The 22,750-nt window shown below is 52.8% G+C and overlaps 7 protein-coding genes across 11 annotated transcripts; 4 read left to right on the plus strand and 3 right to left on the minus strand.

The window, feature by feature from the left end:
• Window positions 1–259: 259 nt before the first annotated feature.
• Window positions 260–1,959, plus strand: LOC128271499 (ER membrane protein complex subunit 2-like). Its single transcript, XM_053009061.1, has 4 exons — window positions 260–425; window positions 510–1,075; window positions 1,141–1,236; window positions 1,313–1,959. Exons 1-4 carry the CDS (start codon window positions 392–394, stop codon window positions 1,544–1,546), a joined length of 930 nt encoding a protein of 309 aa, XP_052865021.1. The 5' UTR covers window positions 260–391; the 3' UTR covers window positions 1,547–1,959.
• Window positions 1,955–3,226, minus strand: LOC128274418 (uncharacterized). Its single transcript, XM_053012614.1, has 2 exons — window positions 2,240–3,226; window positions 1,955–2,179 (listed from the first exon to the last, which is right to left on the minus strand). The coding sequence occupies exons 1-2, from the start codon at window positions 3,224–3,226 to the stop codon at window positions 1,955–1,957; spliced, it is 1,212 nt and encodes a 403-aa protein (XP_052868574.1).
• A 114-nt stretch (window positions 3,227–3,340) lies between these two features.
• Window positions 3,341–4,578, minus strand: LOC128274420 (ATP synthase subunit b, mitochondrial). Its single transcript, XM_053012618.1, has 3 exons — window positions 4,421–4,578; window positions 3,895–4,211; window positions 3,341–3,822 (listed from the first exon to the last, which is right to left on the minus strand). Exons 1-3 carry the CDS (start codon window positions 4,446–4,448, stop codon window positions 3,454–3,456), a joined length of 714 nt encoding a protein of 237 aa, XP_052868578.1. The 5' UTR covers window positions 4,449–4,578; the 3' UTR covers window positions 3,341–3,453.
• On the plus strand, window positions 4,578–5,382 carry LOC128274421 (small VCP/p97-interacting protein). Its single transcript, XM_053012619.1, has 3 exons — window positions 4,578–4,913; window positions 4,982–5,149; window positions 5,219–5,382. Exons 1-3 carry the CDS (start codon window positions 4,851–4,853, stop codon window positions 5,231–5,233), a joined length of 246 nt encoding a protein of 81 aa, XP_052868579.1. The 5' UTR covers window positions 4,578–4,850; the 3' UTR covers window positions 5,234–5,382.
• Window positions 5,383–5,510: 128 nt separating this feature from the next.
• Window positions 5,511–10,633, plus strand: LOC128274419 (UTP--glucose-1-phosphate uridylyltransferase). Of its 2 annotated transcripts, none has more exons than XM_053012617.1 (3): window positions 5,511–5,787; window positions 8,717–9,342; window positions 9,409–10,633. In XM_053012617.1, the coding sequence occupies exons 1-3, from the start codon at window positions 5,764–5,766 to the stop codon at window positions 10,292–10,294; spliced, it is 1,536 nt and encodes a 511-aa protein (XP_052868577.1). In that variant the 5' UTR covers window positions 5,511–5,763; the 3' UTR covers window positions 10,295–10,633. The 2 variants fall into 2 exon arrangements, with proteins under 2 accessions (XP_052868577.1, XP_052868576.1); XM_053012616.1 differs by lacking the exon at window positions 5,511–5,787 and adding an exon at window positions 6,407–6,673.
• Window positions 10,634–10,922: 289 nt separating this feature from the next.
• On the plus strand, window positions 10,923–15,927 carry LOC128274126 (bifunctional 3'-phosphoadenosine 5'-phosphosulfate synthase). 3 transcript variants are annotated; one of them, XM_053012225.1, is made up of 4 exons: window positions 10,923–11,153; window positions 13,601–15,071; window positions 15,136–15,287; window positions 15,356–15,927. In XM_053012225.1, exons 1-4 carry the CDS (start codon window positions 11,112–11,114, stop codon window positions 15,569–15,571), a joined length of 1,881 nt encoding a protein of 626 aa, XP_052868185.1. In that variant the 5' UTR covers window positions 10,923–11,111; the 3' UTR covers window positions 15,572–15,927. The 3 variants fall into 3 exon arrangements, with proteins under 3 accessions (XP_052868185.1, XP_052868184.1, XP_052868186.1); XM_053012224.1 differs by lacking the exon at window positions 10,923–11,153 and adding an exon at window positions 12,697–12,901; XM_053012226.1 differs by lacking the exon at window positions 10,923–11,153 and adding an exon at window positions 13,486–13,515.
• LOC128274125 (uncharacterized) lies at window positions 15,681–22,389 on the minus strand. 2 transcript variants are annotated; one of them, XM_053012223.1, is made up of 6 exons: window positions 22,231–22,389; window positions 21,771–22,158; window positions 21,001–21,647; window positions 19,853–20,902; window positions 16,427–18,599; window positions 15,681–16,347 (listed from the first exon to the last, which is right to left on the minus strand). In XM_053012223.1, exons 1-6 carry the CDS (start codon window positions 22,387–22,389, stop codon window positions 16,265–16,267), a joined length of 4,500 nt encoding a protein of 1,499 aa, XP_052868183.1. In that variant the 3' UTR covers window positions 15,681–16,264. The 2 variants fall into 2 exon arrangements, with proteins under 2 accessions (XP_052868183.1, XP_052868182.1); XM_053012222.1 differs by having other exon boundaries at window positions 21,771–22,389.
• Between the last annotated feature and the right edge of the window lie 361 nt (window positions 22,390–22,750).

Here is a 22,750-nt window from a genome sequence, read left to right on the forward strand (position 1 = left end):
AATCAGTTGTGGCCCAAATCGTACCGCTATTTATCGGCGAGGGGTTCTAGAGATGATTTCGGGGCATCAAACAAATTACTGATATGTCGAATTGCCCAGAAATACTTAGAATTCATTAGAATACTACACATTTAACAGGTTTTATAGCAACAATTTTGGGCCACGTTTTGCTGCCCATCTGACGTTTTTCAGCTGTCATTTACAACTTTTTTCAATGATTTTCTTAATGAATGACAGCTCCAAAAAATGTCCCTTTCTTGGTCGGTGGTCGAGTAAAATTTGCAGCTAAATTTATCATCGTCCTCGGGTGCCGCGGGAAGAAATCTAATCCGATTAGGCCCTTCCCGCTACCGGCCTTCGAACCAATGTGAATCGGTTTCCTGGCCGCACAATGTCTTATAACGTCGATGAGATGAGCTGGATTGGTAGGTTGCCGTGCCCCGGACGATGCCATCCGGAGGGGGGAGCCAGTATTAACGATAATGGCAAACTTCCGCTCGCTGTTGTAGATGTTCGGAATCTGTTCCGAAAGTGGCGCGACGATAATGAGCGAAAGAGCGAGGACGTGATGGAACTGTGGGACGGTGTGCTGGCCAGCAAACAGCAGAAGCTGGGCAACGAACGACACCTGGTGCTGGAACAGGTCATTATCGCTGCACTCGACTGCAATCGCATCGAAACGGCCGAACACTGCGTCAGCATTCTGTCGGCCGAGTTTCCCGGCAGTCTGCGCATCCAGAAGTACCGTTCGATGCTTCTGGAAGCGCTGGGACGCTACGAAGACGCTTTGGACGAGCTGGAAACGATCATCCGGAAAGACGAGACGAATGCGGCGCCCCGAAAGCGCAAGGTGGCCATACTGAAAACGCAGGGTCGCACGGCCGAAGCTATAAAGGAGCTGTGCGATTACATGAAGATTTTCATGTCCGACCAGGAAGGCTGGCATGAGCTGTGCAATCTCTATCTGGCCGAGGGTGAGTACGCAAAGGCCGCATTCTGCATGGAAGAACTGCTGCTCCACAACCCGCACAGTCACCTGATTCATCAAAGGTTGGCCGACATCCGGTACACTATGGTAAGAGATGCGCATCCTTCGGCAAATTGTTCCCAAGTGGCGCTCACATCCTCACGTCCTTCTAGGGAGGGCTTGACAATATCGAGACGGCGAAAACACACTACTGCAAGGCCGCAAAGCTCAACGTTAACAACCTTCGCGCATTGTACGGATTGTTTTTGGTGCGTAGAACCATACTTGGTGGTCACCCTGTTTCTGGGAATCACTAACACTTTCTTTCGGCGTTTTCGCTTGCAGTGCGCGGGTCACATAATGAACTCGAAGGCGGTCGTCGGAAAGCGAAAGGAAGCCCAAAAGCTGGCCCACTGGGCCATGGAGCAGATACAGGCACGAACGAATGTGCCGGCAAAAGACACCAAAGCTACGGACGGGAGTAAAGTGGGGAAAAGTCAGCTCGACAAGTCCACCGATGAGCTGGCGGCGCTGGAGCAAGCCTTTGGCGGGCTGGACGTCGGAAAGCTAACCAATTGACAGACCTGGCGGCATCATCAGAGACCTGTCGTTGCTGTTGGCCTCAGCGTTGTTTGATGACCTGTTTGGCAATTTTGTTCCCGTTTTAGTTCAATAACTAGCACCCAGGTGGCACGGCGGATCAGCGGCGTGTGTAGCGGCTTACGTTTCATGCGAACATCCATTCCCTTGGGTTAGATAAGTATCGTGCGCGGTCTGAAACAGATTTAACCAATGGCGCAAAAAGAAAAGACAACGTCATGCAGCTGCATCTAGACGTGCATTGGCCACAATGCACTTTTTAGTTTATCATCACCACAAATAAACGGCAGCCTTCGTCTGTGTTTATAACTTCCTTTTTTTTTAGTATCAAACATTCAGTACATTGAGGGTGAGCAGCGTTAAGGTGTACCATTAAGGAGGAGGTGGTTAATAAACGGTTTGATTAGTAAGATGTGCTCCTTCCGTGTAATTCACTACCGCAGCTTCCGGTCCCGTGGTCCTTTCCATCGCCTTGCTATCGAACTGAATCAAAATCACGACGTACGTGATGATGAACCCGATCATGGTTGCAAACACGGGCCAATTCAGGGTATGACCACCCACTGTGGGGGCCATCGATCGATGTTGTAACTGCTGGGATAAGGCACTCAGCTGAAAGTAGAAAAGAAAGTCGCAGAAATAAACGGAGATCCACTTTCTTCCCGCACAAACCTGGTTCTGCAGGCCCTCGTCATCGACTTGGCGCAAGAATGCGTGAGCTTCGCGGGCGAACTGTGTGGCCTCTCGGCACAACCAAGCACCGTACAGAACTGCGGGTAACATTATGCTGCTCGTGTAGGCGGTCCAGCAGATGAGCATCATTGAGAAGTGTCGCTCCACTTCGCCCCTTACGACGGCGGCACGGTAGCACGCGAATACGCAAAAAATGTACAAAACCGTATATCCAACCATAGAAAAAACCACCTGCACACCAAACACACCATTTATGTGCTCCACAACGCACGATAAGTTGTGGTGCAGTGCCGTAGTGCCCGCCAACAGGATGCGAAACTTGGCGGTGTCCTTTGGTGTGGCCACGGAGGCGGCCTGTCGACCATTGGTCAGTAACTTGCAAAGCGACTTCATGCGGTACCAAACGCACAGCTCGCAAATGATGAACCAAACCGTGAGCGTGGCACGCGGCAGATTGATGATGTTGATGAGAACGATCAAAACGGCCAAATTGAGATGGTTAAATATTAGGCTACCCAAACCGATGGCGGCTGCGTTAAACAGGGACGTCCCGACGGCGAATATAGCTCCCCAGCCGACCACCCAATAGTTGAGCTCAGTGCAGCGTATTCGAAAATCGAGACGAGCCAGTGTACGGTCAAACTGCTGCAACCCGGAGGTAATCTTCCACAACCGTTGGCGCTGGAAGATCATGCGCGTCAAACTGAGCACACTTCCGGCGGGCGCAACTATCAGTATCCACAGTAGGCCATTGTTGAGCAGCTCCGACTGAGTGGTTAACGTGGAGGGTATAATGAAGATACTGACCAGGACAACTACTATCTGCAGCAGTAGAAAGGAACCGAGCATTAGGCTAACACAAATCGACGACTGCTTGGGGCAGCATAATTGTTCCCATTTCAACAATTCGTCACTCCAGCGGTTTGAATTTAACCACCTTTCTACGCACGACTTTGATGCACCCATTGCGCGAGACAGTTGACGAATATAGCCAGCGTCTGAAGGCCACCCACCGATGACCCGTCCCGGTTGCATTAATAATTAGCCCATTAGCATCGAAATCATCATCATATACTATAGTGACACATGCCGACACGCGTATGCCGATATCATTTATTACACGCTGCCGGAAGCTACATCCAAAATGGCTGTTAAACGTCGAACATTCTAATCCCCTTTTGCCACGGCGTCGCTTACTTCGATCTGGCGGCTAACGCACCGAGGTCGGCAATGCACTTGTTCAAGTTTTCCTTCTCCTGGTCGGGCGTGATCGATTTGACCACACTCTTGACGATCCAATCAACCATATGCTTTTGCGAGATGCGACGATCGACATTCTGGCGCTCGACCTGGTAGTCCAGCCGCTTCTTTACCTCGAGGTACGCGTTCATGGCCCGCTCGCGGTATGCCGCCTCCAACTGGAGCGCCACGTTTTCTTTCTTGGCCTGCACCAACATGGTTTGGCCATCGGCACGCCACTGCTCTTTCTTCTCGTCCTCGATAGCCTGCGTCAGCTGCTGGATGTTGTTGATACGGCTTTCCTTCCATTCATCTTCAACTTTCTGCAAAGGAGACCATGAAGCGAAAGGGCTTAGTGGGGCGAGCGGCCACCGGCGAGAGCGCGCTCAACTTACGTCGACTTCCTTGTCGAGGTAGGCTGCCAATGAGGGGCCAAATTTTTTCACGGCAAACACAACCATCACGGCCAGCGACAGACCGTTGTAGTACTCGTGCTCCATGATGTAGATTTCCTTCGAGCACAGGTACGTCATCAGGCCGGCGCCGAACACGTACGGGCCGGTGACGCCGGTTTTGTTGTAGAAGAACGTAAACCATTCCTCCGGCACGAATCCGAGACGAACCTTGCCGCCGTGCTCCGGTCGTTGTGGGCGATTGGCCACCTGGCTGGCAGCCCCACGGGCCAATACTAGGGCCGCGGGCTTCTTGGCCGCTGGAAGAGAAACATCAAGTTCAGTAGGTCCTAGGTCAATCGTTGCACAATCGGAGGAGGCTATTTTTCAGCGGTGGAGGATCACCGCACATTTGACACTTGCTGATTACATAAACGAAGCGCTCTTGGATATTGTGCAAAATATATTCGCATTTTATGCCTTTCGAACTACTCAGCGTTGGCGGCGGACCCCCCGATTGTATGCTCACCTGACAAAAGCACCGCCCGGGAAAGCATTTTCGTTCGCTGCGGATGGAAACCTCGAATGGAACCTGGAATCGCACGGTTAATAGTTCCTTGTTCCGATGGCGAATCTACAGATTTGGTCGTTTTCGTCTGTTCGTCGCTTGACAGTTGACAGCTAGTTGCGCAGGGCTGCTCCTCGGTGCTTATCGTGCAATTTTGAGGTGATTTAAAAAATAGGGAATTCTGCGATTTCTAAGAAAATATACTCAATTTCAATTGTTAAGAAGCTGAAATCGGTAAAAAGTTGTTATTTTTACATAATGGCGAGGCTCCAAAGTCACCTGATAGTTTGTTATGTTAACGCATGCAGCACACGAAACCCCACAAATGCGTTGAGTTGTTGATCCCAGTTGAGTTGCTTGGTTTTGGAATTTCGGTCCAGATCTTTTAGCCATGGGCTTGTGTTCGTCCTGTTGCAGAGGTTCTAGCGAAGAAGAGTTGATCACTCCGGATGCGGTAAGCGCAAATAGGATGCTCGGAGTGCCCCCAACTTTCCAATGCAATGTTTACCGTATGTCGCGCAGGAAATACGGCGGCAGCAACAGCGCGAGGCCGCGGAGAGACGACGAATCGACCAGGAATCTCGCGGAATCAAGGATCTGGATAAAGTTAGACGACAACAGCAAAGGGCACAGGAACAGGATCGGCGGGAGCAGGAAGCTTCCCGGATGGGAGGGCAACCCACGTTAAAAGTACGGCCGCAAACGGGATCGGGGGTTGTGATGAATCACGTTCAAATGGCTATGCTTCTTTATTTTCAGTGGCAACAAGATTGAGACCGGACGAATACCCGCCGTGACCCGTAACCATGTTCGTGTGCATCGAAAGAACCAATTTTCACCCTCGGAAGCGTTTATTTTTGTTAATTATGTTTTATGTTTGAGTAATAAAGTAACATTGAATGTTTTGCGCTGTTGCAAACGCGTCGTTTGTTATTGTTGCTTCCCCATCGTTGGCCAATTCACTCACACACGCACACGGCGCGGCGGATAACTGTCAAAAGCGAGTTTCGGCAGTGGAATTGGCCGAACAAGTTCGTCGTGTGCGGGCGCGGAAACATATCGCAGAGGAGCCAAAATCTGTGCCGGACAGTTCTTCCTTTCCGCTTTTGGAACGAAAGTGTCCGCTGGTCGGCACAATTGAACTAATAACCGCTTTTACGGGCAGATTGTGTTTGATCAAGTGTCGATCGAGTTTTTGGAACATTGACACAGGTGTTGGCGTAAAGAGTCTTTCAGTAGCAGGGATTTGTGTGCTGTGGTTTGGTTTCCTAAGGGAAGAGGCGAGACATCGACGTGATTAAAAAATGCTGAATGTTCCCAGTGAGAAGGTAATAACGATAAGATAAGAAACGTCCACAGATGAGCCCCTGATTGTGCTCGGGAGTGCAATGGATCATTTAGATAACCTGAACCCGTGAGCTGGCGGTTCACGCGGTCGATCTTGTGCAGATCGTGCCGCTCCCGTGACCTTGGCTGACCTTGGCCTAATGTTGCGGCCCGTGCGATGTCCTTGTGGTAGCACTAAATACTGACGATACTAGCCTTTCATGAAAGCACTAGACCGCGCCCATTGGTTCCGGCTTTAAAGTGTTTTCAAAATAAAAACCCCAACACTTTATATAAGCGTCGTTCCTCGCGAGGGGACAGTATTTTATTGCGTCCCTTTCTATGCCCTTTTTGCTCATCGACGGGGAACAATCGGGATTAGCAGGGCTATCAGCTAAAGACGATATTTATAAACAGCACAATCAGGCAGGCAGGCCACTATCGGCAGGAATCTTTTCACCGGTTTCAGAGGGCACTTTGGCGTGTTTGGAAAAATGGGTTGATTAGTTGCACAGTCGTTCGGTTCTGTTTGCCGTTCCGGAACGGCGTTGATGGTGCCTTATCATCGCTGGAAAGTGGCACTTGTGTCGCGCCGCTTGTTGGGATTCCACATCCCAGATGACACGCCAGTTCCATTCCGACCAGAGGACAGATCGCACTCCCATCACACCCGACCTTCTCAACCGGGAGGCCGAGTCGCGCCGCGAGACAGTGTCTTGTTGTGTGCTGTTCCGGTGTTCTTACCCCGTTTCTGCAAAACGAGGGCCTGTTAAGTGACCGTTATTAACGGTACGGGCGAGCAGGGACGAGACCAATTGACCTCGCAAGCACGCCAAAAAAACCAACCGTTCCGCCAGAATGACCGGCGCCATCGAAATGTTGCTGAGCGTAAGTTACATTGTGCGGCGGTGTGCAGTAGCTAACGACCGACGATCATCGCAATGATCGGGCTTTGCGACAAAGTGGCAAGTAACGAGCTGCCGGGCGCGGGTCATCAAAACCGACGACCTTTAGCCTGGCCTCGAGGAGGATGATGATTCTGTCAACTTCCTTCGACCGGGCCGTGGTGGCTGTATTTCGTTTGAAGAACGAATGAATGTCAGATGACGGCCAGGCCGGCGTCGCACGCTTCCGATAAGGCGAGACCTCCCAGATTGACCTACCAGCGGGCGCCCCGATTAATGTTTAGCAGTTTTAGCGTTGAACGGACAAAGTTTATGTTCACCCTTCGCAATCTCAACCACCAACGGCGCAGATGAGACATGTGCGTTTAGCATCGTCGAAAGATAAATGAGCATCTGGTTTTTGGATAACGGTAACTTCCGGTCGTTTCGGAGCGTAAACTGCGGTTCCAAATCTGGCGATCGCATTCCTATACGAACGCTTTGTTCGTAAATTATCGTGGTGGCTTCATGGTCACGCAATAATAGTTTAGTAGATCGTCTAAACGCTGCAATGGGGGAGATGTGATTAGTGATTAGTGGAAGTAGTGGGTACAGTACACGTGACAGGAAGATAATGGTCAAGTTGGGAATGTGCTTGCATTTTAATACAAACAACAACTCAGCGTTATTTTGCGTGAATGGTCAGAGGTAAGATTACTAGTCGAATGTTCGTACTCACGTTTGTGTGCTTGGCCTACTAGGGATAGTGTTTACTAACCCTCCACTCATTGCCCTAACCGGGAAACGTGGAGTGTCTGAGGCTATAAACCGCACCATTCCAGTTGACTGATTATAATGATGAAATATTGTACCAAACGTAGATAGACCTCGCTCACCTAAAGCAAGGTCAAACGAAAGACTTCACAATTAAATAAAAAATCGTTCTGCAGGGAAAAATAGGTTTGAAAACCTTCGCGCGAACTGGTTGTCTTGGCTTATCTTGAACCATTCGCGTCGAAAATCGCCACTGTCCTCAAGAAAACATCAATCATGACAAGGCATGACTGGACAGAATTGAACGCGACGAAGTTAGGAAGCGATCGCAAACAGCTTAGTTCGGCCTAAACCCGTTTTTTGCGTTTTGGAGAACGTTTTGCCCAATAGAACTTACGCGCTTATTGTTGTGCTAGGTTAGGAACAATTCTATCGGAACCACCGAGCGAACCGAGCCGTAGCTTGAATGATGCAATTGCCGACTCGAAACATACCCAGGAGAAGGGATATGGCGGCCGATAACAGTCTATATAAGACGCCGGCTCCCGCTATCAGCTCAGTTCAGTCAAATTATCGTTCGCGCCGTATGACTCGCGATCGTTTTTCGGTGATCGAGTGTGTTCAAAGTATCAGGCGAGAGTCGAGGAAAAGTCTAGAAGGCAAAACTCGCTAACCCTCCTCAGTTCTAGGCGCATTCGTTTGCGATGTTGGGACTACAGAACTCGTGCATCGTGTTTGGCGGCGCCAAGGCAGACGGCGGCGCCGCGCGGGTCAGTGGGGGAAAAATGCATTTCAAAATGCTTAATGCGTCTGTCGCGAACGGATCGACGATGGAGGTGGGTCCGCGGGATGGCGGGATGAGAAAAATAGTGTTGGTTCTCGTAGTGTAATTATGCTAAGGTCGTTTCACAGCTTCCATTGCGAACGACCTTTTCTCTAGCCGCCGGCGTCCGTGGGTCGAAGAGAACGAGTTGGGCGAGCGATAAGGTTGTTTAGGTTGGCGTTCATGGCGCCTAGGGCGGCGTGTGCACGGTATCGGTACGTTTAAATCTTCTGGTGTTTGAATGATTAGAGCCGTTCGTTCAACGTAAATACCGGCAATTACCAGCACGTGGCCGGCGTGGAGCCTTTAGTTTACATACTCTACGATGTGATTCGCTTTACGATTACGATTTATGATCGACATTCAATAGGGAGGATTACTGAAGGCCATTACAGAAGAAACAAAAGAAGTGCGTTATTTTATTTCAATGTACAATTTTCACCGTTACAGGTCCGTGGCCACCAGCGTGTGCCATCGGATACGAAGGAGTTCCACGAAGCGACCAAACGCGATGCATTGATGCGGCTGAAAAAAGATCTGGACAATCTGCTCGAGACGGTGGAAGACGCGAAGCGACCAACCGTGCAGAAGGAGATGTGTGGCTTCGAAGCACTGTACCATCGGTTCCTGCAAGAAGATGGCCCGTCCGTTACGTGGGATCGCATCGAAAAGCTGCCCGAAGGTGCGGTGAAGGACTATACGACGATCAACCCTCCCCAGGAGGGCCACATCCGCGACATGCTGGAGAAGCTGGTCGTGGTGAAGCTGAACGGTGGTCTCGGCACGTCGATGGGTTGCCACGGACCGAAGAGCGTCATTCCGGTCCGCAACGACCTGACGTTTCTCGACCTTACCGTGCAGCAGATTGAGCATTTGAACAAAAAGTACAACGCCAACGTTCCGCTGGTGCTGATGAATTCGTTCAACACGGACGAAGACACGGAGAAAGTGATCCGGAAGTACAAGGGCTTTCAGGTGCAGATCTACACGTTCAATCAGAGCTGCTATCCGCGCATCAGCCGCGACTCGTTGCTACCTGTCGCGAAGGATTTTGCCATCGAAAACGATATCGAAGCGTAAGTGGATCGCGCTGACCAAAAACAAGTGGGTTTTAACTTTTACGAACGTTCCTATCGTTCCAGCTGGTACCCACCGGGTCACGGTGACTTTTACCAATCCTTCCAGAACTCGGGACTGTTGCGTAAGTTCATCGAGGAAGGCCGCGAGTACTGCTTCCTGTCCAACATTGACAATCTGGGCGCGACGGTCGATATTAAGATCCTGAACCGCCTGATCGGGGATGACCGGCAGAGCGATAAGCCGATCGAGTTCGTGATGGAGGTGACGGACAAAACGCGTGCCGATGTGAAGGGTGGTACGCTGATCAACTACGAGAACAAGCTGCGGTTGCTGGAAATCGCCCAAGTTCCGAAGGAGCACGTCGATGACTTTAAGTCGGTGAAAACGTTCAAATTTTTCAACACCAACAACATCTGGGCCCGACTGGAGTCGATCGAGCGGGTGCTGAACGCGAAAACGATGAACATGGAGATCATAGTCAACAACAAAACGCTCGACAACGGTATGCGCGTGATTCAGCTGGAAACGGCCGTTGGAGCGGCCATGAAGTGCTTCGACGGTGGCATCGGCATCAATGTGCCACGGTCGCGGTTTTTACCGGTGAAGAAAACGTCCGACCTGCTGCTGGTCATGTCGAACCTGTACAGCCTCAAGTACGGGTCGCTGGTGATGTCGCCCCAGCGCATGTTCCCGACCACTCCGCTCGTCAAGCTCGGTGACAATCATTTCAGCAAGGTCAAAGAGTTCCTTAGTCGTTTTGCCAATATTCCGGATTTGATCGAGCTCGACCATCTGACGGTTTCCGGTGACGTGACGTTCGGGCGAGGTGTCTCGCTGCGCGGCACCGTCATCATCATCGCTAACCACGGCGATCGTATCGATATTCCTGCCGGGGCCATTCTGGAAAACAAGATCGTTTCCGGCAATATGCGCATTCTGGATCACTAGACAAAGCGTTCGCGTAGCGTTCGCAAGCGCCACGGGGAAGGCCAAGATACTCGCAAGCAAACGGGAGCACAACTTTTATTCTGGATCGCAGCAGTGAAGGAAGGTTTTAAAAGACAAACGAGGAAAAGTTCTGTCGGGACGGATATGGGATGCTCTCGAGTTTTAATGTTTGTTGTTTTCTTTTTTAATGTAGCAATAGTGTGCTCTTTGTTATTTGAAGCATTATGTCTGGAAGGCGCACAACCAAAAATGCAGGGCCATTGTATTGAAACGTAAAGACGTGGTAGGGATTGAAGCGCTTATTGTGAATGTTAAAATAAAACATAGTTCATATGGGCATTATGTTGGCATTCAAGGGTAATTTATTTCTTGCAATGACTACTTAACGGACAGTATTCGAATATGCCTTTCTACGGCCAGCAGGCACTCACTGGAGCTCACGCGCTTCGAGTAGCTCAGATACTGACAGCCCGCGGCGTGAGCTGTCACTTCCCACCCACCGAACCCAACCTGTGTTTACAAATTTCCCGTTCGTCGCGGTTTCGTTCGGGTTGGTGGTTGCGTTTTTTGTGTGTGGCACCGTGCAAAATGTGCCGATGCAAGCAGATATTGGCTTTCCAATGACTATATACGGTCTACATCAAACCCGGGGACCCCCATACGAAGCACTCATTCTGTTCTGGCCCTAGCCGTTGCGGTAATTGAAGTCTCATTAAATAGTGATCGTTTACTTGCACCCCGCAAGTACGAGCTTTAGTGAAATCACTCTGTCTTTGGGGTGCTAAAAGTTCCTGCCCAGAAGGTGACTACGCGCATCATGAGCGGACAACCCGGCAAGTCGGTAAAGAAACAGAAAACAGTAAGTACACGCTCCAAGACATGTGACAAGTGGTTTTCAATCGTAGCAAGCGACTACTACTGTCATTAGCACAGTGTGTGCGGTCTATCGGTTTAGCAGCCTACTAATCTGTTCTACGGCACATGATCGATGCTGGGGAGCGACCGGCGCCCTGCCTCGACATACTTTGCTCATGATCATATCACTTTAAATTAACACATTTATAGGTCACTGACGCATGTGTAGATTGTACTGAGTTGTCATCGGTTGAGATGGGGCAACATCGGAACATCGTGATAGCGGAAGTACTTCGCGTTGCACACATCTTTTCTTGTTTATTTTACGTGCATCATATGAAAAGCATCCTACCTCCGAGAGTATCGCCAAGGGGGGCTGTTAATTGCGGCATATTTACCCCTCTGTCTGGTCCTACCATATGGCACCAGCACTTCCAGATGGGGCTTGATATAAATGGAGCGCAGCAAATGAAGTCTGATAAGCCGTAATCTAGTGAAACAACAACTCACCATAACCCGAGCGGGGGGGCTCTATTATACAATATATCAATTTTAGAGATAGCATTATCTGTCTCTTTGTTTGGGTCGTTTAAAATAGCCTTGAAGCCTCGGCAGATATAAAATGTTCGAGGCTCGTGTGCTTACTGTGCAAAATTGCGAACTACGGTTCTAGAATTACGCCCGGTTGATAAAAGGCTGTCTTCGGCAGCAGCATAACAGAGTCGACACACTAAGGTGGAGCTCGTTGACCCGCACGGGGGGACCGCCGTAGACGCGCGTTGCTCAAACATACAACTTAAGTGCGGAAGGGAGGCTCTGCTGGAGCGAAAACATAGGTACACGCAAACCCCACCAAACACACACACACCGGAGCCATTGTAGTAATCGCCCGAATCGCGGCCAGAGTTGCGCTAAGGACGCCGCTAAGGGTGGCACAAAAAGTAGTGTACGCGGGACACAAACGCCCGTGGCCCGTGTTCGTCGCCGTCGTCGTTGGTGGCTAATAATCGGTGGCGGTGTTAATAAATACCCCTTGCCGACGCGCCAGACCGTTCAGTCAGTGATCGCACGCGTGTGCCACGAATCGCGGGTTTTGCCTCATATAGGTTTTGTTTTTCTGAAAACATTGTGTGTATCAGAAGCGAAGGGAACATCCCACCGCGTCACAACGTCGCGTCGAGGATCGTCGATCCCTCTCCCAAACAACAAACAACTTCGGCCAGCTTTGGGGAAACTTTCGAACTGTACGTGTCGGGGCGCGGAAACGACGGAACGACTTTCTCCTGTCCGTCTAGTGCGATTTCGACCCCGCATGTCACAGAAGAACGGGTTTTGTTTCGGCATCTCGCAGCATCCCCCTTTACTTGTGATCGATCTGCCGCCGCGATCGGAAGCAACGTGTGCGCCGCGAGTGAAAGCCAATAACGAGCGAACGGAAGTGCTGCAACGTACAATTTAGTGGCCGCGTGACTAACGTTCGACAACAACAAACACCTCTGCTGTCTGCCTCTGTTTGCTGGGGCCACTACACAATCCGCCCCATTGTTCCGTTCCGCACACATTTACGTCAATCGAGATCGAGATCGCTCGAAAAAGTGTCGGAAAATGTTCGTCAAACGAAGGAAGGTGGCCAATTTCAACAACAACTCGTTTCTGGCCAACTCAAACTACGAAAATAATCCGGAAGGACGTGGGGTGAAGATGTTCCGTTGCGGCAAGCACAAGGATTGCAACGGCGCGGTGTCGGAAGAGGTAAGCCAAAGAGGGCCTCGATCCGGATGAAACCCGAAGCAGGAAAGGCCACCGGCGACCGGGGTGCTATAGTTTTTTTCGGGGGGAACTTTCTCTTGTGGCGCGCCACAACCATCATCTCCGTGACATGCAAATGCGCCCCTTGAAGATCGTGCGATTCCTTGGGAAGGGAATGGCCAAATGTTAAAGGGCCAATAGGAATCGGGACCTGGAAGGGATAATTGGCGAGGGGGTCCGTCCTTTCGCTCTCTTAAGGTTGGTGATGTAAACCGAAACCGCCCATCGGTCGATGACCTCTGATTTGATGATCGCAGTGGATATGGTTTCTCTACACGGAGTTCTAGGAATGTGATCTTCGCGTCATTCCGAGGGTCACTCTCCCGTGGGGCATTAGTGGAACGTTTGCGACGGATTTACTTTAAGCTCCGTCGGGGTCGTTAGCGAGTAAGATAAATTGCAGTACGATGGCGCGAGGCCACAGTTAGACACTTATCTCTCCGTCGCTCGCGGACGGAATGCGGCCAAACGCAGCGTACTTAAGGATGGTGCACGCGGAAGTTCCTCGCTTAATTGCTTTTGTAGTGCACCCTGCACCGGCCGCTATGGAAGAGGAGGTCTGCCAACGGAGGGCCAACTGAGCAACAATTCTCCGAAACTTCCCTCTAATCCGGTTTGTTCGTGTCTTTGCTTCATCCACAGTGCCTGCAGGTGGCCACCAATGTGACGGAGCAGAAGCACAATGTGTCGCGCGAGGTGCGCGGCCAGAACCTCGGTCTGTGCCGCGGGTTCCGCGGGTGCACCGTGTGGCTGACGGGGCTCAGCGGGGCCGGCAAGACGTCGATCGCGTTCGAACTGGAAGCGTACCTCGTCTCGAAGGGCATCCCGGCGTACGGACTCGACGGTGACAACATCCGGACGGGGCTGAACAAAAACCTTGGCTTCTCGCAGGTCGATCGTGAGGAAAACATTCGCCGCGTGGCGGAGGTAGCGAAGCTGTTCGCGGACAGCGGCGTCGTGTCGATCTGCAGCTTCGTGTCACCGTTCGCCGAGGATCGCGAGATGGCACGCAAAATCCACAAGGATTGTGATCTAAAGTTTTTCGAAGTGTACGTCGACACACCGCTCGAGGTGTGTGAGACCCGGGACGTGAAGGGACTGTACAAGAAGGCCCGCCAGGGCGTCATCCAGGGCTTCACCGGGGTGACGCAGGCTTACGAGGCACCGGAGTCACCGGATTTGCGCGTCAGCACCGAGCTGCTGACCGTGCGCCAGTCGACGCTGATGCTGATCCGGTTTCTCGAGGACGAAGCCATCATACCAAAGTTCCTGAAAGAGGACGCACCGTTACCGGAGCTGTTCGTGTCCGACGAGCTGAAACCGGAAGCGCTATCGCTGCCCTCGCTCACCATCAGCACGGTCGAGCTGCAGTGGCTGCAGGTGCTGGCCGAAGGGTGGGCCTTCCCGTTGCGGGGCTTCATGCGGGAACAGGACTATCTGCAGGCGCTGCACTTTAACTGCTTGCTGAACGAGGACGAAACCCTGCGCACCAATCAGTCCGTGCCGATAGTGCTGTCGGCCAGCGCCGCTGATAAGCAGCTGCTGGAAGGGGTCAGTGCCCTGGCGCTACACTATGAGGGGCGCGTGGTGGCCGTTCTGCGGAAGCCGGAGTTTTTCGAGCACCGCAAGGAGGAACGCTGTGCGCGGCAGTTCGGAACGACCAACCGCGATCATCCGTACGTGCGGATGATCTACGAAGCCGGCGACTATCTGGTCGGTGGCGAGCTGGAGGCGTTCGAGCGGATCGAATGGAAGGACGGCCTGGACAGCTACCGACTGACGCCGAACGAGTTGAGGCGAAAGTTCCGCGACATGAAGGCGGACGCCGTGTTTGCCTTTCAGCTGCGCAATCCGATCCACAATGGACACGCCCTGTTGATGAGCGATTGTCGCCGGCAGTTGCTCGAGCGGGGTTTCAAGAATCCGGTTCTGCTCCTCCATCCGCTCGGTGGCTGGACAAAGGACGATGATGTACCGCTCCCGGTACGCATGGCCCAGCACCAGGCGGTACTGGACTCGGGTGTGCTCGATCGCGATCACACGGTGCTGGCGATCTTTCCCTCGCCCATGATGTACGCCGGCCCTACCGAGGTCCAGTGGCACGCCAAAGCCCGTAAGCTTAGGAGGCGACAACACAGAGCGACCATTTTCTTACCGACCATTCTTCTTCTTGTTAGGAATGAATGCCGGTGCTAACCATTACATCGTCGGTCGGGATCCGGCCGGTATGCCGCATCCGGACAAGAGCGTTTACCCGGACGGTAATCTGTACGACGGAACGCACGGTGCCCGTGTGCTCAAGATGGCGCCCGGGTTGGACAGCATAGAGGTAGCGGGCGTGTCGCACGGACACTACGATTCGCTGAAATGACTGACACTGCCCTTCTTCGTTTGCAGATCCTTCCGTTCCGTGTCGCAGCGTACGACAAATCGGTCTCGAAAATGGCCTTCTTCGATGCGGCACGCAAGGCAGACTTTGATTTCATTTCCGGCACACGAATGCGAAGCTTGGCGCGCAGCGGAGACAATCCACCGGATGGGTTTATGGAGCCGAAAGCGTGGCAGATACTCGCCCAGTATTACCAATCGTTGCAGCAGCAGCAGGGCCAGTAGACCACCGACCGCCGGCCGCGTTTTTCCGTTTTAGTGTTTCGTGAATGCATTTTATGTAAGCTTCCGCAAATTCCGGAATTGCGGGAGCGTGTAAGAGTAAGGGTCATTTTTTCTTGGGTCCTGGGGATGATTTCTCACTTTTCCACCACCACAAAGGCGACAAAGAGGCGCAGTTCCACGGCGGTTTTACGTTTATATTCACCGGTATCTTTATTCACAAAAGTCGCAGTGTACTGCGATGGGCGGGCGGGTCTACTGTGTGATGTCGGTTGATGCCCGCAGCAGTCGACATGAAAGAGCGCGAATAAAGATACTTTTGTCAACGGGGGGCGCGGGTACGTAGTAGGCGCGCCCAAACGAATCTTGAGTGCGTTCGGTTTTTGACAGTCCACACTGACGTTCTGGATCGGAGACCCCCCCCCAGTGTGGGAAACAAAAAGGACACGTATTGGCGCGCGCTTGGCCGTCCTAAATCTTGTGCCCGACCGCTCGCGCGACGCACGCGACAGCCAGCTCTATGTGTAATGTTGTTAGTTCACTTCTCTTGTTTTATATTTACAGAAACACTCTAATCCTAAAACGTAATTCAAAGAAGCACACACAAGCGCACGCGCTTCACGCGTGCCCCTTCCGCTCCCTTCCGTTTTTGCGGGCCCGAGCAGAATCTGGGTGCGCACGCGTTCGCCTTAGCCCCTATTTGGGAAAGTCGGCCTCGCTAGCGATGATCCCTTTGTGTTTCATCATGTCGTCGATGTACTTTTTCACTTTACGTTCCGCTGGCAAAGAGAAAACACAAATTGAGTATGAGTGGCGATCGCGACCCCGTCCGACCGGGACGGCGCCAGGCTAACTTACCGACGACATCGGCTTCGAAGAATTTGTGCGAAATTTTGCGGGCCAACCCCTTGAACAGCTCTTTCGATTTGATCTTCGAGTCGCGATAGTACGGCATCAGCAGGTGAATGACGCAGCTGGCCAAATTCTTCTTCTTCTTCTCCATCTCGACCAAATGCGATCCGGACGGCGTCGAGCTGGCCGAATCCGATGGCCCACCGGGAGTGTGGCCCGCCGAGGGCAAGATGTGCATCGAACTGGCCGACGGCCCCGGACCGACGTTGCTGCTGCTGCTGTTTGCCACCATCATAATGCTCTGTTTTACGGCTGCTCCGAAAGAACTCAACCCGGCGCCGGCGCCGCCGCAGGCTGACGTCGCGCTCAGTGATGTTTTGGCCACGCTACTGTGCAGCAGCTGCATCTGGGCCGAGGCCGAGGTAGAAGGCTTGGCACACAATGAGGACGAGGAGGACGTTGACGATGGGCCACTGGGGAGAGAGTTGGGCGGGCTTTTGGGAGTCAACGCCAGCCGCGGATCGAGCGAAGCGCCCTCGTACGGTGTCCGCAGATCGGCGTAGGTACGCTTGGCATGGTGCTTGTCGTGATGTGACGACGGCGGCGACGTGGAAGGTGGAGGTGGCACGTAGCTGGAGTGCATATATCCATTGTCTGGCTCCGGCGAGGGTGACAGCGGCGTTGGTGACGCCGGTGGCGATGCCGGTGGGGACGCCGGTGGCGATGCCGGTGGGGACGCCGGTGGGGACGCCGTGGGGGACGCCGGCGGTGGTTGCTCTTTGAGCCGATTGTTCGGCGGGGACATTGGCGAAATCTGATCCCGTACGTCGTCCCACATGTTGTCGTTGGTCAGCATGGAGGGATTGCCGCTCGCCGAAACGCCGCCCGGGCCTTTCGCCCGGGGTAGCTTGGTTCCGTAAGTGGTGTGCACAGAGCTGGAACTACTAATGGTATACGCAGAGCTGGAACTACTAATGGTGTACGCAGAGCCGGAACTACTAATGGTGTACGCAGAGCTGGAACTTCCACCGACGGGCCCGGCTTTACCGTAACTGGCACCCCCGGCTGCGTCACCGTAGTGTGATACTCGCTTTTTCGGTGCCATGTAGCTGAACTCTTCCTGCGGGGACGGCGGTCGTCGGCTTGGTGGTCTCGTAGCCCGCCGTTGGGTCGTATCCTCGTATTCCACCCTGTCGTAGGCCCGCGACTGCTTGCTGCTGCTTGGCTTCGGCTCGGCATACTCCCGCCGATCGTACTCGTCCTCCTCGTAGGGCCGTTTCCGTCGGCGCCGCATTTCGTCCTCCTCCCAGTCGCGCGAACGGGAACTGCCCGATCGGTACGAGTGCGTGCGTTCCCGGGAGTACGAGCGGCTACTTTCGCGCGATCGCTTGTAGGATGACTTTTGCTTGGCTCGCGATCGCTCACTCGAGTACCCGCGGGAGCCTCCGGATCCTGATCGCTCCCGGTAGCCGCCAATCCGTTCGATGTTGGATGCTAGGTCCCGGCGGTGCTCGTTTTTCCTCGTTTCGCCCTCCAGGTACGGTTCGTTCGAGATGTACTCGACCGATGGGGAACGCGGTGACGATGGCGATCGTGGCGATCGGGGTGATCGTGGCGGTGAAATGGGCGAATGTGGAGAGCGCGGGGACCTCGGGGGGGAACGGCGTGATTCGGGTGATGGCGAGGCCGGTGGCGACTGTGGCGATTGGATCGGATCGCACGGAGGCAGGGGAGCCGGTTCCGGTGGAGCTATCACGCGGACGTGATCATCGTCCCTGGAATCGGCATCCCACATATCGCCATCGGTGATCGTTATCACGCCGGGCACGGCACCCCCCGCGCTTACACCGGAAGAACTAGTGCAAGTGCTGTTTTTGGTGGAACTAAAGAAGGAACTGATCGACGATTGGCTGAGAACATCGCGATCACGCGAACTGGTGGAGGTGGCTTTGCCCGACTGCTTCCGATCGCCATTGCGATCACTCCGGTGGTGTTGATGGTGCTTCTTGTCGTGCCCGTCCGATCGCAGCTCCTCCACCACGCTGTCGCCGTACTTTCGCTTAAGATCAGCTTCGATCGTTTGATAGTCACCGCCGTGGGCGGCACGATGCTTCGGGCAGTGCTCCTTCAACCGCGGGAACAGCTTTTTATCCAGTATCCGATTTTTAATCTCGTTCACCTACGAACAAAAATTCGGATTAGTCTTTCTCCATACGAGCACTCACGCGTCTAATTAAAATTAGCAAATTTTGAATTCTACACGAAAGAAGAAAGACCACCATTCAGTATCGTGTAAAGAAGAGCCCAGATTGTGCGGAAAAGAGAGAAACTACCGCTGTGTAGAAACGAGATAATAGCAAACTCTTCACGCACAGAGATTTAGATCATAGCAAGTTGCCGGCTGCATAGTGGACCTCAGTAGGTTTCGAACGTCCGCTAGCGATAGTCGAGAAGAGGGAAGGAGCTATTTGATGTAAGTTCGCAACGAAATAATTTACTTCGCACGAAATAACTTGCTAATACCGAATGTTTAAATCAAATTGAGCAGTTTAAAGCTGCTCATAGCAGCGCTGTTTAGAACGGTGCCTTCAATCTTTTTCAGACTCGCTACAAAAGGTTTTGTTTCGCGACACAGATAATGTTCGTACAGCGGTAAACGAAAACAAAAACACCGATGTTGCGTCTCTTGCCGATTGTCGTCGCCGTTAGGACTAAAGGTAATACCTGTGATCATGCCACACTGAAGAACGGATCGGACTCTTGACTATTTTGATTGGTTGTACAAACGGCAAATGGGCCGATGCGTTTCTGATCGGTGTCAAAGCGCAGGCTTACTGTGATTGCGAACCCAAGCACCCGTAGAGAAAGGTAGGTTAGTGGTTGAGCTGTCGGTCGGACCATCACATTTGTTGAATCGACTGATGCTTGGTTGCTTGGATTGCGAACTTGGGAACATTTGCTAGCTGACTGGACGATGATGCTGCTGCTGCTGCTGCTGCTGCTGTTGCTGCCGCCGCCGCCGCCGCTCTGCTACTCCCCTGGGGGGACTCGTCGTGCGTTTACTTGGGCAATTGTGTATTGTGAAAACTACTTGCCATTCGTTGATCGGCGCAGATTGACATGGATTGTAAGGTTTGCAATTGATCCACGAATAACCAAAAAACGAACGTAAATTGATTGGAAGTTTGCGAACTGATAGATGGTACGACGATGATGGTACAAACCAAGTAGACATTTGATTGCAACAAGAGGCCCCATATGTCACGTATGTGAAAAAAACGGGGGGAAAATAGTAGTGTAAATAAAAACAAAAAATGGTGAAATAAATCGAACCGACGGCGCCAGTCGGGGACACACACACACACACGAGGAGCACACAGGGACAAGGGGGCATACAAAACAAAACAAAAAATCGTTGGTGCGCGGACTTACCTGCAAGACGATCGTCCGGTGGTACAAACTTTTGACGGTGTTTTTGGTGAAAGCTTCGTACTCGATGTCCACGGCGATGTCCTCGAGGTCTTTGTACACGAGGGCGTAGTCCGGCTCTTCGAAGCCCTTGCAGGAGTCCATATTTTTCTTCAACATATCGGCCAACGTCGTCACGTTCGTCTCGCGCGTCGAAATCGTCAGACCGCTCACCTTGATGGGCGTTTGCATGGCAACCTTTACGCGCTGAATGGAGGCCGTCCGCTGCATGTTCATATCCTTCGCCGCTTGTGCCTTACGCAGGGCAAACTGACGCTGTATCAGCAGCGCCGATTCGACCTGCTTGCGTTTCTCGCGGCCCTCGCCGTAGTGCACATCGTAGTAGTCGTTCTCGTAGCCCCGGCGACCTCCACCGTACAGCTCGGACGGATCGTCATCGTAGGCGGTCATGGTTTTCAGTTTGCCCGAGATGCTGAGCTGCTGAAACTTTTCCAGCGCCTTCTCGGCCTTCTTCGGGTTCATGCACACGTCACACATGCTCCGACAGTCGGGCGGCTCGTCGCCGAAGTAGTCGGAAAACAGCCGATGCCGACAGCGCACGGTTTCGCAGAATTGAATCATTTTTTCGAAATTCTTTATCGCCTGCTTTGCGCCCTCCTCCTTCGGCGTGTCTTTGCTTTTCTGCAAATCTTGCTTCAGCAGAAAGTCGATTGATTTGCATTGATCGCGGCAGTGGTAGATGCGACAGTAGGATTTCTTTCCGTCGCGACCCGCCCGGCCCGATTCCTGGTAGTAGGCGGCCACATTCTGCGGGTTGTCCCAGTGCACGATGAACCGCACCGAGCCCTTGTCGACGCCCATGCCGAAGCTGATGGTGGCCGCTATGGCCACGTACTTCCCCTCCATCCAATCTTCCTGCACCGTCTCCCGCTCGGACTGCTTCAGCCCCGCATGGTACGGAACCGTGCGCAGGCCCAGCTTCGTCAGGGTAGCAGACACGCGCTCCGTCGTTTCACGCGTGCGACAGTAAATAATACCGCACGCACGTTTGCTCTGCAAGTCAAAAGACAAAAACGGACCAGCCGGTTCAGAGCAGTTGGTTCATCGGAAACGGAGCCACCGGGAGCCACCGAAATATCACGATCACTTACCGGTTTCACCTCATCCTGCTTGCCGAGGATGCTCTCAATGTACTCCTTCAGGTGCAGAAAGTCGTCATGAATCGAGTTCTTGAACACTACGTCGTAGTAGAGGTTGTGCCGGAAGCACGACGTTTTGAACTTGGCGATCGGTTCCTTCAGCTTGAGGTTTTTGAAAATGTCCGTCACCACGTGCTTGGAAGCGGTCGCCGTGAGGGCAATCCACGGAATGGAGGGATACTCGAGCCGCAGATTGCCCAGCTTCAGGTAGTCGGGCCGAAAATCGTGACCCCACTCACTGACGCAGTGCGCTTCGTCCACGACGATGTAGGCTACTTTGCGAAATTTGACCAACTGCTGTATAATGTCCCGAAAAGTGGCCGTCTGTGCCTGCTCGGGTGTGATGTACAGAAAGCGTATCTCGGTCTTGACGCTTTTCAGGTCGGTCAGAACGCGCTCCCGATCGCGGGCACTCATTTTCGAGTTGATCGAATCGGCCGGAATCTTGATCCGGGCCAGGCTGTCCAGCTGGTCTTTGATCAGAGCCAGCAGAGGGGAAAAGACAATGGTTACCTTGTTGTCCTGCATCACGCCGGGCAGCTGAAAGCAGAGCGATTTGCCTGCCCCAGTAGGCATTGAAACGTACACATCGCGCGTTCCTGTCAAACGCGAAACACCCGCGAAGCGAGAGAGAGAGAGAGAGAGAGAGCGAGAGAATAAACCGCGTGTTAGTATTGGACCAAACAATTCCCCCAAATCCCAGAGCCCGGATGACGACGTACTTGCGATGATGGTCTCGATGGCTTCCTTCTGGAGGTGACTTTTAAAGTCACGGTGGCCGAAATATTTCCACAGCTTCTCCAGCAGCAGATCGTCGGCGTGGGTTTCTTTCGGATGCATCTTTTCCACCGCCCGCCGTCCACCGGAATGTTCCGGTGAGTCGCCTATTTCGACGATGTCATCACCCTCCGGCACTTCCATCGGCGTGTGCGGACGATGCCTCACAGCATCGTCATCATCGTAATCCTGTATCGGAGGCGTTTTGGGCGCCCGGGGCGGCACATAGTCATCATATTCGTCGCATTTCGGATCTTTCGCCAGCAACTCTTCCAGCGATGCTTCGTCGTGCGGATCGCACTTTGCGCTGTACACGGCCGCGACGGGAACTGGCTCGAAGGAGGCCCTCGGCCCTTGCTGCTGCGGAGCTGGCTGCTGCAGCAGCAGCGCCTCGGGACTTTGCACGGGGGGCTCACTGATGGGCCGCGGCTGTTCCGGTTCGGATGTTGCATCGATCCGGCGTGTGGTGCCGTTGGCTTTGCGCTCCGCGTTACGATTGTGTTTCACATTTTTCCAAAACGACGCCTTCAAGCACTGGTTGAACTTGTCGAACTCTGAAGACATTTTGACGGAAGCCCGATGCTCCCGTGTGTGTGCGGGGAACAAACAATTAAACCGTGCCCAACACACCGCCCGTATCGGCCCGTAAAATGCGTAATAAATGACCAGGAATACTGCGAACCGTTAACTAACACTCGACGCGGGAGCGTACCGAGAAGCATAACCCTCCGAAGCTGGGACGCACGAAAATCCGCAAAAAGAATAAGGATACCGAATCGATGGCTGGGCTGAAAATTTGTGTCAAACGTCAAAAACGTCAAGCGTCACTTTTTTTTTTTTTTTTTTTAATATTTTCCCGATGCGGGAACCATCCTGTTTCTCCCCCGCACCAGGGGCCTGTATGGCAGGGCAGGGGGCAGGAGCG

Source organism: Anopheles cruzii, chromosome 3 (assembly GCF_943734635.1).
Source record: "Anopheles cruzii chromosome 3, idAnoCruzAS_RS32_06, whole genome shotgun sequence".
Taxonomy (NCBI): domain Eukaryota; kingdom Metazoa; phylum Arthropoda; class Insecta; order Diptera; family Culicidae; genus Anopheles; species Anopheles cruzii.